At 39.7% G+C, this 15,100-nt stretch overlaps 2 protein-coding genes across 2 annotated transcripts in view; both read left to right on the top strand.

The window, feature by feature from the left end:
* The first annotated feature begins 979 nt into the window (after positions 1-979).
* On the top strand, positions 980-13,824 carry LOC308319241 (transcription factor E2F3-like). The gene is made up of 8 exons (XM_080769200.1): positions 980-1,460; positions 3,636-3,753; positions 3,894-4,024; positions 5,113-5,201; positions 5,440-5,598; positions 6,662-6,776; positions 7,642-7,783; positions 9,089-13,824. Exons 1-8 carry the CDS (start codon positions 1,191-1,193, stop codon positions 9,409-9,411), a joined length of 1,347 nt encoding a protein of 448 aa, XP_080625326.1. The 5' UTR covers positions 980-1,190; the 3' UTR covers positions 9,412-13,824.
* Positions 13,825-14,753: 929 nt separating this feature from the next.
* The window catches only part of cdkal1 (CDK5 regulatory subunit associated protein 1-like 1), a 319,098-nt gene continuing 318,751 nt past the window's right edge, over positions 14,754-15,100 (top strand). The window contains exon 1 of the mRNA XM_080767726.1: positions 14,754-14,884. The gene's annotated coding sequence lies outside the window, so the exon portion shown is untranslated. The remainder of the gene's footprint in view (positions 14,885-15,100) is intronic.

The raw sequence follows: 15,100 nt of genomic DNA on the forward strand, positions 1-15,100 counted from the left end.
CCATCTAAATGATGAGAGCACATTCTATGCGAAAATCTCAGATCATGAAAAGGCAGTAGTATTTTGGATTTTCAGATCAGCATTCGATTCATCCATAAATCAGAATCCATGGTCTATGAGTTTGTGTATTGTGTATTAAACAATCACTGACTGTTTTAGTGTTCTCTGAAAGGATTGAGAGAAACTGCTTTTTTAAAGTTACATACAAATGATAAACAATATTATAAATAGGATATACACAATGGTGGCAAATTAAAGTATGCACCTATTTATTTAACCTTTATTTAACCAGTTTACAAACCACTATACCCTAATCCCTCCTGCTGCTCACTCAGATCAACTAACACATGGAAGCTGTGAAGCTGTCTGAGCTTTCCCTAACACTCAAGGTCTACAAGGACCACAATGGAAACAAGCCCTCAGAGATTTTTACCTCTGTACTTTTTGCAAACTGAATGTATTCAATCAATCAATCAATCAATCAAAGACAAAGCCAACACACAATCCCAAGATTGGATTGGGGCCGGGGGTATTACCGGCTTGTGTTTATTGCTGTGTCTAATTATGTTGCGAGATTTCAGCTAGGAAGTAAAGGTACTGAATTTGATGTTGTTTATTCTTTCATTCAAGCATTGGCTCATGATAGCTTCGTTTTTTGGCCGTCTGAACTTGAAGCACCAGACAGCTTTGTCTCAGCCTTGGGCAAGTGCTCCACCTGCCGCCCTGTCAAAACTATGCAAGGCGTGACAAGTGACGTTCCCTGTTTACAACTGCCCAATGAACACGTGGCGCAGCGAACGCAGCACTCGGATTCGCCAGTCTTGCCTCAATGTGGGCGTGGGCATTCTTCGGAGCGACAAATAATATGTATCATGTAAATTTTGTTCGAATATTTCCCGGGAAATCTGAGTTTCGCGGGAGGGCTCTTGAGCGCGTAAACCGTATCCCTTCATTCATCACTCCGCTTCCTGAAGCCATTTCTAGTCGAGGGAGCCGAGAGTCGCGCTACTTTTTAATCCGTTGCATCTGCCTAAATGCACCATCTTATCACGAAATACTTTATAAACATCGATACATCACACTCTCATCTGTACTTCAGTCTGAGTATTTTTTAATTTGTTTCGGTGGATTAGCATTCAAACGAGCTCGAAAGTACAGAGACTAAAGGGGGTACCCCGAACCTGACCAAGATGAGAAGAGGGATTTCCTCGCCTCCGGATAAAGTGATTTTAGCGGTGGTCGGGGGGTCTCCTCTGGACAACAACTTAATTTTAACAAGCCTCTCGGATCGCTTAAACCCTGGTCTATCGAACGCTACTTGTTTTCAGATCATAACCAGCGCAGCACCTTCCAACATTACACAAATATCTAGCGAGCCTCAAATAAACAACATTTACTCAACTCCACAGCAAGCCGCATCAAACGGAGCAGGACAACGACCCGCTTTAGGACGACCTCCGGTAATAAAACCCACCGCTCGCTTTAATACTCATGTGGAGCAACAAACACGACAGATTGTTAGCCTGCTAGCCTAGCCGAGCTTGTTGTTTGGGCAGCTAGCTACTTAGCAAGTCCCTTTTACCAGACTCGTTTCACGGGGGCTCAAACTAGCGACGTTGCTAACTAGCCAAGTTATCGAAGTGGGCTGGTTAGCGGGCATGCTACCTTCCACGAAGTAACGAGTATATGTGGATCTTTGCATTTTTAAGAAGCACACTTTGTCCCTGTTAAAGCATGCTATGCTAACTTATATGTGCTTTGAGCTCGCTTCAGCCTCGAAAACAGCTGAAAATGTTGGTGAGAGATTACTAGCAGTGGCCTAGTCGCTGCTGGTGTCTTGGTTTTGGGGGAAGGGATATTGGTGGGGTGGTTGACTACTACATCAGTCGATGTTTTTGCACGCTAAACATTACATAACTTGCAAAATATTTAGTCCAGGAGTTTATAAACCTTTAATTGCACGCATCAGTTTGCGGAGGTACTTTGTTTTTTTTCCTCTTCTAGACGTGTATGAAGATGCAAGCCAACTTGGATGGCACTTGAAACCATGAGCTAGCTTTCAAAGCTAGCAGCAACATTGATTGTTGAAAAGGACTTTGTTGGCCTTGACACTAATCCTTTAGCTTAAGAGATATAACCATATATCTGTATTTGATGCAAAGTGAAACTGGAGTTTATTGCTGTCACTGTGGTTGGTACACATGCCACATTTCCTGTACTTTATGTGCAGACTACACCATTCTCACTGAACACAGTTGAACGTCTAAATTTAATCAGTACAAACTATTCGATAATTTTGTTATCCCATATCAGGCTTTACATCTGTCTTAATATCAGGTAATGGAATAGCCAGTGAGTTAGTAGACTTAACATGCTGTTGTAAAATGGCTGACAGTTTGACTGTAAACAGAGGACATTTTATTCCTACATGGGCAAGATCAAGTCTGGAAAAAAATTAAACGTGTATAATGCTTGATGGCATGAACATGTGTTCTCTACAATATTCTACAGCAAAGACAATATATCACTGCTACACACACATGGACTTGGTAAAGGTGAACAGACAGAACATATTGATACTGTGTACATTAACAAAATAGTTCAATATTTACAGATGCCATGGATGAAAAACTATTTTGGCAGTTTTAGCATCAGTGTATTAATCACCAATGTAGAATTATGCAGATATATATGGCCTATATACAATGGCACGGTTTGTGCTAACTTAATCACATCTCATGCTGATTAAAGCAAAATGTTGATTCATACTACAGTACAGGCAATAAAGCAGAGATGTAAAACAACCTACAATGTGTTTCATGTTGAACATTTAAAATACTGGTATACGTTATTTAGACATTCAAACAACATTTCAACAAAAATAAATTGTGATACACATTACACACCAGTTGGTGCTGCAAGTAACATCTTGTCTTGTGGATTTTGTAATAGGAGGGACATGTAGAGAAAATGACTTATGGGTTACATGCTGTGCACTTACATTGTAAGGCAATCCTCTACATGTAGGTCACAGCTTTGCATCTGGTGGGCCATGACAGTTCTGTTTTAAAGAGCCACAGTCTCACTCAAAGTAAAGCAACTATTTAATTTAGTTTCCAGAACTTCCCACAATTAACCTATTTAGAACCATGAGCCACATGATTCCCCTTCATAAAGGTTTGAATAATAACTCAAAACCTTCATTTTCTTCACTTCCCTTTTTTTGTCGGCCATGTTGCTTTCTCTGGAGAAGCCATCAAAGTGTATCCACACACAGCCAATCCTTCGGTGTCTTCTACATGGCTTGCTTGTTCATCACCTTTTTGAATGAAAAATTGCATATTTTTGTGTGTTAAGATAAAATCTGCACCATTGCTTAACTGCACCACACTTTAATAAGTAATGCATATAGAAACTGTCACATGGAAATTGGGGCTCGACTTGTTTTTGGCGTAAATAAACGACTACAAACTGGGTGGACTTTTAGCCTTATTGTGATATAAAGACAGAACGGATGATGACGTGACATACATTGTGATATACATTTAAAGTGGACTGATGACGCTACTAATTTGTGTGGCAACCATGAGGGCATAGTTAGTGTTCAGGCACTTACTATTTTCATTTTTATGCAGGCAAAAAGACGTTTGGCTTTGGATGATTCAGATCATCAATACCAGCCAGAGCCAAGCAGGACTTCAAGAGGCAGAGCAACATCTGGAGCCAACGGAACACGGTTAAAAAACCCCAAAAGTAAGACACAGGAGTGAGATGACCTATTGTCAATTATGATGCTTTTATCATACTTGTCTGTAAGAACTACATGTTCCAGTGGCTGTGTATACACAATACATGCTATTAATTGGTTTGAATACTCTCTTGCTGTACAATAGCTCCAAAATCTCCAACTGAGAAGACAAGGTATGACACTTCACTGGGGCTGCTCACAAAGAAGTTTGTGGAGCTGCTAGGCCAGTCTTCTGATGGTGTTCTGGACCTTAACCTGGCTGCTGAAACCTTACAGGTCAGTGTTTTATATCCAAATGGTGTTAAAAGTGACAACAAATTTGTGCTGCACGTTTAATCAAAAAAAGATTGCAATATAGTGGCTGTCCAATTCATTTTAGTTACTCTTATGTTTTTGCTGCAAGAGAGAGACGTTAACAGGTTTAAGCTAAGCACTTTGATGTTTGTTTAAAGCCACAGTTGGCTCCAGCTCCCACATTTTGAATGTAGTAATGTTCAGCAACTTCAGACTAGGGATGTTAATAGTTAACCGTTAGTTGAGAAATTATCCAATTAAACGTAACAGTTAACAATAGAAAATACTGCCGTCTGTGCACGCACGTGGCCGAGGAACACACATGTGGGCCGGTTAAAAAATACCCCCCCCCCCCACCTTGGTAGCAACAGAAAGGTCTCTGCTTTGGCATGTGATGTGGCAGACAAGACTGCACTTTTCATTTAATTTTATTCCTCATAAAAGATGCCAATGCCTGGCCCTGTATCTCAAATGGTCAAATAAATATTTGATTAAGGAATATAATATGCCTTTTGTATTCTTTCTGTATCAGCAAAATGTTGATTGTTGATCGATTAACCGTTTCGTTAATCGATTGATAAGGTTATCAGTTATCAATTCATCAATTAATCCAATCCCTACTGCAGACTAAAGACTAATATTTTCATGGAAAAAATGAGAATCGTGTGAGAATCTCAATTCTTGTGGAGGAAAATGGAGATCACATTTGAGCCAGAATCGTGCAGCACTACACCAAATACTGGCAGATGGGAAGATCAAATAACTAGTTACTGTTTATTTACACAAGTAATAACTACTAGTTAGTAGTAGTTACTAGTTATTTATGAGTATTAACCAATAAAGCAAACATAAGACCTGGCCTCTATTTGGTTTGGGTGTAATAATGGTTTTGTTTTGTGATGGCATGGAAAACATTTATATGCACAGGTGATTGTAACTGATTTTGTTTCTTACGGTTGATCTACACTGAGCTGAAGGAGTTGAGTTGACATGTTGAGTTTCAAACAAAGGGTAGATATAAACATTGTTACTAAAGCTCTTGTGATAATACATGTATCTGTTACATTTAGGTCCAGAAAAGACGACTCTATGACATCACTAATGTACTAGAGGGAATTCACCTTATCAAGAAGAAATCAAAAAACAATATCCAATGGATGTAAGTTGCATCTCTATTTCTCTTCTGATTATATTGCACTTTCTTTTTTTCCTCTTTTTATACCAAGTTTGAGACAGTTTTATCATGACTTGGGGTAATTTAATATTGCGCTAACTCAGAAATAAGTCTGCCTATATTTCGGATCTGGCCTGTCTGTGGTCCTGTGCTCAAGATGGCACAGCACATCATAAGGGAAGGTGTCTCACTCTCACTCTCCCCCCCCCCCCCTCCCTCCTAGGGGCCATAGCCTATCGGAGGTAGAGGGTGCTCTGGGGCAGAGACAGAGACTAACTGCAGAAGTATCCGCCTTGGAAGAAGAGGAGCTCAGGCTTGAACAACTCATTCAGAGATGTTCCATGGATGTACGACACATGAGCGAGATGCCCAACAACCAGAAATATCCTTTTGTTGGTTATCAGAGAAGTTTACATTTACTGTAAACGTAACTACCGTAACCCACAACAAACAACCAGACACACTGTATTATCTTGTCTGGATTTGGCCTTTACATGCTCTTAAATAATAGCTTAACAGTGTGAACACTACCATTCATAGTTTCAGTAAACAGTAATTTCAAATAATTGCTGGTGGAATTTCTTTTTCATGTTTCAGATGATATGTAAGGAGTAAGAACTGTCTGGAGGTAAACATTGCCACATTATGATTCCACATTATGATGTGTTGATATGTAAGCATCCACTATGGCACCACATTTGCATATCATGCTATGAGTTCTAAAATATGCATTTTGCACAGCACATTATTAAGGTAATAATACCATGCAGATGTTCCATGTAGACCCAGGCATAATTAGATCACTTCTTTATTAACACCCCGAACGCCCAGGGGTATTTAGGACCATTATATCAGGGCACCCAGTGATTTGCAGCCACGGAGCGCATTTCAAGGTGCGCCATCTTGGATGTAGCTGAAGTAGCTAGATGTAGCCAAAACACGCCTGAGGCAATGGACAACGGGAGGTATGATATGATTACTTATAATGCGACGGGACCGCGATAGGCCGTCAAAAACATAATCTTTGGTTAGAATTGTACGGATTGATTCAGATCAAGAGTTATTCAGGTTTTAAGATTTCATCCACTAAAATGGAGGGGGACCACTTTGGATGACGTCCCACCCGGGAATGACATTGAATGTTGCCCTACAGGCGCTCCCAGTCTGTGGAGCGGTGTGCTCGGTTATGATATCATTAATGTTCCGTCCTGTGATTAATCTCAGTGCTGAGCGTAACTATTTGATAGGACGGAGACCTCTGTTTATGCCGCTCAGGGTGTTAAATAAATATCTGTCTCTAATATAAAATCATTGTAAATGTAATAAGGCTGCACTATTGATCCTGATAATTTGGGGGAATTGTATTATTGTATGTATTTTACTTTACTGTTAGGATTGCATAAATCAGCGACTCTTGTTATTTCTTTGACTGCCCTTCCCTCCACATATGCCTATGTAACATATCAGGACATCAGGCAGCTGGCTCATCTCAGAGACCAGACTGTTATATTAGTCAAAGCCCCCACGGACACCAAGCTAGAAGTACCAGACCCTGAAGAGGTATTTCTCACACACACACACACACACACACACACACACACACACCAAACAAAACCGTATTGACCGAAACATTGTCTGTTGGTAAAGTGTTTACTTATGTCGTAGGGATGTTAGCACAGTTTTTGTTGGTTTGTGTGTATGAGGCACTGTAAGTCCATCCATCTGTAAGAGCCACATAGGTTGTGTTGGACAATTATTTCATTCTTTACTCATGTCTGTTCATGAAGTTATAATAATTAGTTATAATTAATTACAACGTTGCATAAGTATCGGCATGGTGATATTATAGTGCAGCCCGAGAACTTAAATTATTCTAGAAATCCTACATCCTCCAACTGCAATGCTTCAGTTATAGACAGTCCTGTCAACAGACACATTTGGCTTATGTCATTGTACGGATATTTGAAGTATTTCTGTTAGCAGGAGCCATATGTGCTGCACAGTGCACACACAGTTGCCATATTATCCACTATTCATTCTTTCTGCATTTTCATAGGGATTAATACATTATTCTGCCATACAAGAGACTGAAACAATGCTGGTGGGTTCCCTAACTGTAGTGTACATTCTTGTTCGCTTGACTGAATGACAGCTGCACTAGTCTGCACTTCATCTGTGTCGACTGAGATTTCACATACATACTGTTACTATACGTGCACCAAACCTTTAGTAGTAAACCAAGCGTCATGATTAAGTCCTTGAAGTTTTTTGTTGGAGAACCTGTCGACACATTTTAACACCCCTTCTACTGTTATGAGTATTTATTTACAAGGTAAGTACGGTAGCGTTTGCGTTATCCTGAAATGTGACGTTGGATTTATATATTTGGTTTTTTACTGTTGTTACATGACCTTGCCCTTTCCAGAGTCTGTCCATCCATCTGACCAGTACTAAAGGTCCTATAGATGTCCTACTGTGTTCAGATGAGGAGAGTGACCCCAAGAGTCCAGTTAAAAATGCCAATGTGGATGCCAATGGGAATGCCCCATTCCTCAAAGTCCTTCAAGGTTTGGTTCAGTTTTGTTTGCATGTGCCCTAATATCAGAAAGACAAAACACGTGGAGTTTTCTAAATGGAACTTAGAAAATTAAACATGTAGAAACCCAATTTGACACCCAATTTGACAGCTTTCTTTGCACAATGTTATTTCAAACAAAACATCAATTGCTTAGGCTGTATGTGTTCCCTGCAGCTAGGGAAGGTGCTTTGAGCACCACAAACTAATTGACTACATTGTATTGAGGTGATGGCTGAAATATCGAAACTACGATCTGTGGGTAACTGGGTAAGAGGAAAATGCCCCTTGTTAAAGTAGCAACAAAACAACTACTATTTAAAACAAATACAATTGTATACAAATAATAATAATGTTACAATCTGATACTTATATGAATGAGTATAACCTTATTTTAAGAAGAGAAAGAAGTCTGCACACTGTATAATAGCTACCAGTAGAACATTTTGTGTGTGTACATCGTTGTACCTACTCTAATTAATGTCTACTGGCAGATGGATATACAGTCTGCGTACTTCCCTTCCTCCTGTATTTTAGTTCAGCACCTGTGATGTTTTTGTTGGGATGTGCATGCTTTCCTCTGGACTCTTTAGTGTTTATAACCTTATTTTAACCAGTCTGCATGGTAGAGTATGATAATATACTGTTTAACGTTTTAAACGTTTTTTTTTGTTGTGGCTTTCGCCTTTATTTAATATTTTTATGGAGGGACAGACAGTAGGCTGACATGAAATCGGGAGAGCGATGGAGCTGTTTAACGTTTTAGATGGTTTCCTTTCTCTTTAATGGATAAATATCGACCCTGGTGACTGGTAGAACACCTATTAGTGATGAATGTCAATAAAGTTATTTGAAGCAGACAGTGCACCGGATCGGACACTAGGGGCTGTATTTAGCTTGTCTTAAGTACCAGGTCTTATTACTTAACTTAAGACCTGGAGGCGTGATCAATGCCATTTGGCTATTCTGAGTGTCCAACGAGCATTGACCACGACTCAGGTCTTAAGTTAAGTAATAAGACCTGGTACTTAAGACACGCAAAATACAGCCCTAGATGTGTTGCCACCTTTATTGTAGTTTGGATAGCATTTAGCTCTTTCTGGCTAGAGAGACAACAGTCATACAACGTTTTGCAAGTCGCTCCTTGGGACATAAAATAACAAAAAAACAGAGCAGCACTTATTTTAGGAATAAACCAGTTGTGGGCGTCGAAGAGTAGTCAAGATTATTTTTAAATTGTGTTTGAACCTTTTGAATACACTTTGAGTGGCTCTGTCTGCTTTTTGTGTTTCTACAGACTCCTCCAACTCCACTACCAATGCTACGGGCCACTCTGTTGCTCCACCTACACTCTCTGCCCCAGCTGTCTCTGTCACCACTCTTTCCCCTCTAACCTCCCCGTTCTCCAGTCTTCTCCAGCAAACCGAAGATCAGATGTCTTCAGCTGGGGGGGCTTTGGGAAGCTCTCTTGGGCCCTTCTTAAACCTGGGACCCCCACTCCTGGACCAGGAAGACTACCTCTTGGGCCTGGGAGACGACCAAGGGATCAGTGATTTGTTTGATGCCTATGACTTTGATAAGATGCCTTCTCTTGGCCTGGATGACCTACTGTGTAGCTAGTGATGGCTAATGTTAATGCTGGGAGTGGTGAGTTGTTCAGTACAGGAGGGACGGGTGCAAAAAAGGAAAAACAAATGAAAAACTGCCGGCGACTTGTTCGACACCTGTGGCTTGCTTGTCTAAGATGTCAACCCCCAGGTTGGATGACCAGCATAGCTAACCGTAGATATGCAGATATGGGGACATAACTGAGGCCTTGTTTTCTCTTATGGAGTGGTTAAATCAAGTCTCATTTTCTCATACAGCGAGTCAGTGACAGTTTAAAATCTCATATTTGAAAGAGATGAATATGATTTCATACAGACAGGTCAGTTGGAGGAAATATCCAGTCCAGTCTTGATCTTTGCTATGTGATGGGCAAAAGTGATTTGACAAAAAAATGCAAGATTGTTCTCTTGATGCCGTGCGAGAGGGCTGACGCTGATAGTGCATGTGTCGAGTCATATTCTTGAGTTTAGGAAGGGGAGCCATCTTTCTGTTTGAAATGAGGTATATAGCACCATACAAAGAGAAAGGAAGAGATATCATCTTAGGGAGACAGAGTTCTTGTGAACCTTCACTTCCTCTAGCCCCATTTGGATGACTAAAGGCTCATACGGCAGAGTTGTCATTTTGTGGGTTGTGTAGGATTTAGCAAGAGTTGTGCAAGTAGATGACAAATGGAAAGATCACAAATTGCAGCTGAAGTAACCAACATAGGAGGATGACAAATGTAATGTTGCGTCATGACTTGAGACATTGTGTGTATACCATTTATGTGGTATATAGTGCACAGTATGAGTTGGTCTGCCCTCTATCTGGCTGCTCAACTAGTATGAGTTTACATGTTGGATGCCCTCATACCTGGGGTTGTGTTTTTAAAGTCCCAAACGAGCATACTCTGCAGTTGTATATGACCTGTTGTGGAAGTAGATGCACTGCTCCGTAGCAGTACTTTAACCAATTTAAGGGAAGATTAATGGAATTGATGAGTATTTATATGCTTTAGACTCTAAATCCCCAGAATATATATCTTAGTGTGCCATGTTTATAAAATATAAGGACCAACATTGTAGTTTTGAGTGTAAATCCTCTTTGTGCAATTAATTTGTGTCAAAGTCGCCCTCAGTCATGTTAATATGTCTTAATGTGAAATCATTAAGACATCATCGCTTTCACATAGTCGGCTCTTTAATGAAAGTAGCAGTTGGTCTTTATATTTTTTAAACAGTGTACAATGGTAGAGTATGAGTCTTGGAACTTGGAAGATCATGATAAGCCTTTCGCCCACCATCCTTGATTTTATCTGTAAAAGCCATTGCAACCTGGTCACAAACCAGTGATGAATTGTGAATATACACAGCATGTTCCTGAATTTTTGTTTAATGAAAAAAAGAGTCTGCACCATTTTCTGCTCCCAGAAAGATTTACTTCAAGTAGTGGTGAGGAAGGGTTTCGGCCCGGAACGTTACCATGTACTTGAAGTAAATATTTCTGGGAGCAGAAAATGGTGTGCAGACTGTTTTCTTCAACTATTACTGTTTTTGATACGGCACGCAGCCTATTAGGTTGTGGATGTGTGTGTCTTTTCAGTCTGTTTGCCACCTGACTTTTAGTTGAACTCATAAAAATGCATAGGACCATGAGATACACTCTTAAGAGTTAAAATAATACTCAGGACTTTGCTGTGTAGTCCCTGAGACTCCTCTTTCATGCTGCTTCATATCAATCCTGTTTCTATCAACAGAATCTGCCTTATGAGAAATGGCCCTAATAATCATGTTTGGCTGAATGCTATTGCATTTGCTATATTATGTCCTGTGTGGTTGAGGCATTTGAGTTCCGTGAGCTGTGTTTTTGATTGTGTGATTCACTGTGTGGGTGCAGGCCAGGCAGGGCCACACGTTTTTAGCATTTAACATTAAGTGATAAATTGTCATTGGTTTTAATATTGTAAGCATAACTAATACTGTGGCCAGCTAACAAATGACTGAGGCAGTATTTTTCTTTTTTTCATATATAATTTTTATCCCACGATTTTGTAACCCATTTTTCACCCCTGTGTCAATTATCTATTGTAATCCTGGGCTCTACACACCCTCTAGCCTGGGGAGAGCAACGGACTTGAACTCATGTTTCATTCATGCATGAGTGTCCAGGTTGCTCCTTTACACCTGACAGGGGGGAGTTTCCCTGGTTGGACGTAGAGTGTGGAAGGAATATGTTATTCCAACCAGTTTCTTTCCCCTCCATCAGGTGCCCCGGCTGGCCAGGGGGAGGCAGTTTAGTGACCAGGATTACTGCATGTTTTTTGTGAGGGTACCTACCCTAGGGGACACGGGGAGAACATGCAAACTCCACACAGAAAAGCCCTTTCGCCAACCCCGCCTCGGGTATGGGATGACTGAGGCAGTATTATATTCTTAATGGATTTCTTTTTTACGCCCTGGACATAAAGCCCCCACTTCCGAATCAAAATATCCTGTGTATGTAAATTGAACAAATTCCATACTGTAGCCACCTGCTATTATTATAGTGGGACAGATTAGGTAAATAACTTTTTTACCAAACAGCCGTTGAATTTTGAAACAATGCGTTATGTACAATTTCAAAAGAATACGTTGATAATTTCAGAGATGTCACATGGCTTAAAAAGAAAATAAACAAAGTTGGTTCATTTACAAAGAGCAATTTCTCTGTTGCATGACAGACTCATGTGCCAAAAATTGCAGATCTACAAGCTCATCTGTCATGTGACTTGTAAGCTTGTCCCTCTGCTATTTTCAGCATGCGACTCTGGCGTATAACAAAGCATAAATCAGGCGTTGCTCCGTTTTCTTTCATTCTGATCACATCCTTGAAAAGAACTGCACTCGTTCCTGTTAACTGCCAAAGAGGCTGGTACATTTCAGAAACCTACCAGCCACAGATTAAAGTGAAATTGTTTATTTGCCCATGTGTGCTTGAGTAACTAGGAGTATAGCCTGTGTGACTTAGATCAAGAAGCTCACTGAAGAGTGAGCTGGCCATGTGTAAATTGATGTACAGTTTTCTATGAGTGCACTAGGTACTATAATAGGCTACCTCTCCCATGCTCAGTTTGACGATATCAATAGGGTATAGAGGTAAATGCCATAGGTTGTGTGAGTCTTCAATCCACATTTATACGATTCAAATTTCCTCATCGATTTATATTTTTTAGATGCAGTCTCAGTCATATCACAGGTATGCTGTTTCATTGTTGTGGGCACTGCGCCACTTCTCAAATTTTAATTATGCTTGTGCTCTTAAACTGGTGTCATGCTGTTCACTCTTAAATTTGAATGTTATTGGATAACTGCACATTTGTTGGGAGAGGTGGTGGAGAAATGCTAAAGCATTGCTGTTTTTGCATGAGTTAACTTTTATCAGTCAGCTAGTTTTTGAAATTGTTTTATTCCATAGCTGTGTGGAAATGGTCCTTAAACACCATCTACATGCTACATAATATATATTCAAATATATTCATATTGCCCATTCAGTTGAAGTTGAATCATGGTTTGTAATTTCTCCTACATATGCAGATAACCTTCAGTGTTGTATTTGTACCTGTAACTATTGCACAGTTAAAATGTTGCCTCTGCCAACAGAAAGGCTGAGGCATACAGAACATATTGTTTTCCCTGTTAGGCATATTCTTTTTTCATATTTATGTTATTGTTTATATATTTATAGAGATCTCCAAATTCTTTCACCCACTTTGGTTTACTAACAATGGTGCGACTGCTAAAGCCTAGGTAATGTTTGGTTCAACGACGGTGTCATGAACTGAAAATAGCAGATCTATCTCACACATGGCTATTTTTAATGCGTGACACTGGCATACAACTGTGTCATGCAGCTCTTGATATTACCAAGGAAGGACTCATCTTCTTTTTCTCCATCTATTTCTGCTGACCAGAACCTGGTCACAGTGTTATCCGATGTTACTTGACTGAAGATTTTGGAAAGACAATAACTTTCCTTGTGTTAATAATGAAATGTTGATTTCAATGCACCATTGAAGCCAGTCTTGCTACGAATGATTCTCTAAAATAATGTTTGGATTTGGGTAACTGACAGTCACATAGCCTTTTTCAGTAATTAAGGTGCAATTAGGCAGAAACATAAAATGGGTAATACAGACTGTTTTATTTGCACTGCAGTTATATGAAATCGGCTGTAATCTGAACTGTTGCCATGATTTGATATGAATGCATGGATGAAGGCAGTGGTGTTGACTGTTGAATGTTTGGGACAATAAATTTGATGTTTTTGATGAGTGGTGTTCAATTATAATTTTATCTTTAGGACATATTTGAATGAGAAATACTTGAGATGCATTTGTTGAGGGGTTTATGAATTCATTTTTTTCTACTCTGGATGTTTGTAATTGAAAACTTGAATAAAGGCAATATACTGTAAATATACCTAAAATATTTGATTAATTGTCACGGTTATAAGTACAATTTTATCTATGTATTTTCTTTTCCTGAAAAAGATGTACGCATTGGGGCCAGGGGTGGCCCTTGAATATCCGTTTTATTTTTTATCTTTTACACACCATTATAATGTTAATATTTTGATCATAACTTAGACCCAATTACTGAATGTCAAGTCTCCAGGTTTTCTTCAGAATGTGTATGACTGACTGAGTTTGTAGAATGGACACAGTTCAAAAACACTTATGACACACATTAGGAGTACTGTAGTACAACTAGTTCTAATTGGTCTCAAATGTTTTATTTGAAAGACCCCAGGAACTGCAGTGAACTTAGTGCCGAGGGAACATGGGGCCACAGTGAACTCAGATTGAGTGTACAAATGGACCCGTAAAGAGTAAATTTGGTTCCATTTGAACACTGTCAGAGTTACAGACCTGGTATGGTCATTCAAGGCTAGCTCTTGTGTTCCCGGTAATATTATTGACAAGCACGACGATGACCCCTGTATTTAACACTGTCTTTATCAACTCAATCATACTAGACAAGTAAGACGCGCAAACGCGGGAAGCGAACGCAGCTCGTACATATTTGTTTTATTTTAAAGATTTATTTTTAAGTTATAATTTTTTTAAGTTAAGTTAATTTTAAGTTACGTTTTTAACTTAGCCATAACCATATAAGGAGTCCCCAAAGCAGCTATACGTCCAAATATGGAGTGTGTTGCATCAATCACAAACAAATCACTCAGCTCCATATATGGGCACAAAGGGGGGACACACAGACACACAGACATGATCTGCTAGGTCTCATAGTAAGTGCAATCACTGCGTTCGCAATAAGAGCGCAGAACACAAAACCAACACGTGCTAAGATTGTCCCTTTTTCCTTTCCGTCACTTCGAACAAGTATGGCGTACTGATAGTCACAACAACTGTGTTTTGGTAGTGTAAACATCAACTTTAATCCATTTCGGAGACAACTTTACCCCGGAATTATTTATCGACGGGAATAATAATCATATTACAACACAGGTGAGGACTTAATACAGTTTGTCGCATGTCTGCTTGGCCAAAACAGACGCACGTGGGTCTAATAGAAGCCTTGCCACCAGGCTAGCATTGCAGTAGCCAATTAGCTTCAAGTTAGCCCATAAACTAACCACATAATAGTCAGTCAGTCAGGCTATATTTCATAATGGGAGGCATACTAATAACATTGTTTGTTGGTAATGTGCACAACAAACGTGC

The sequence above is a fragment of the Protomyctophum bolini genome, assembly GCF_963924005.1.
Source record: "Protomyctophum bolini genome assembly, chromosome: 7".
Lineage (NCBI taxonomy): Eukaryota > Metazoa > Chordata > Actinopteri > Myctophiformes > Myctophidae > Protomyctophum > Protomyctophum bolini.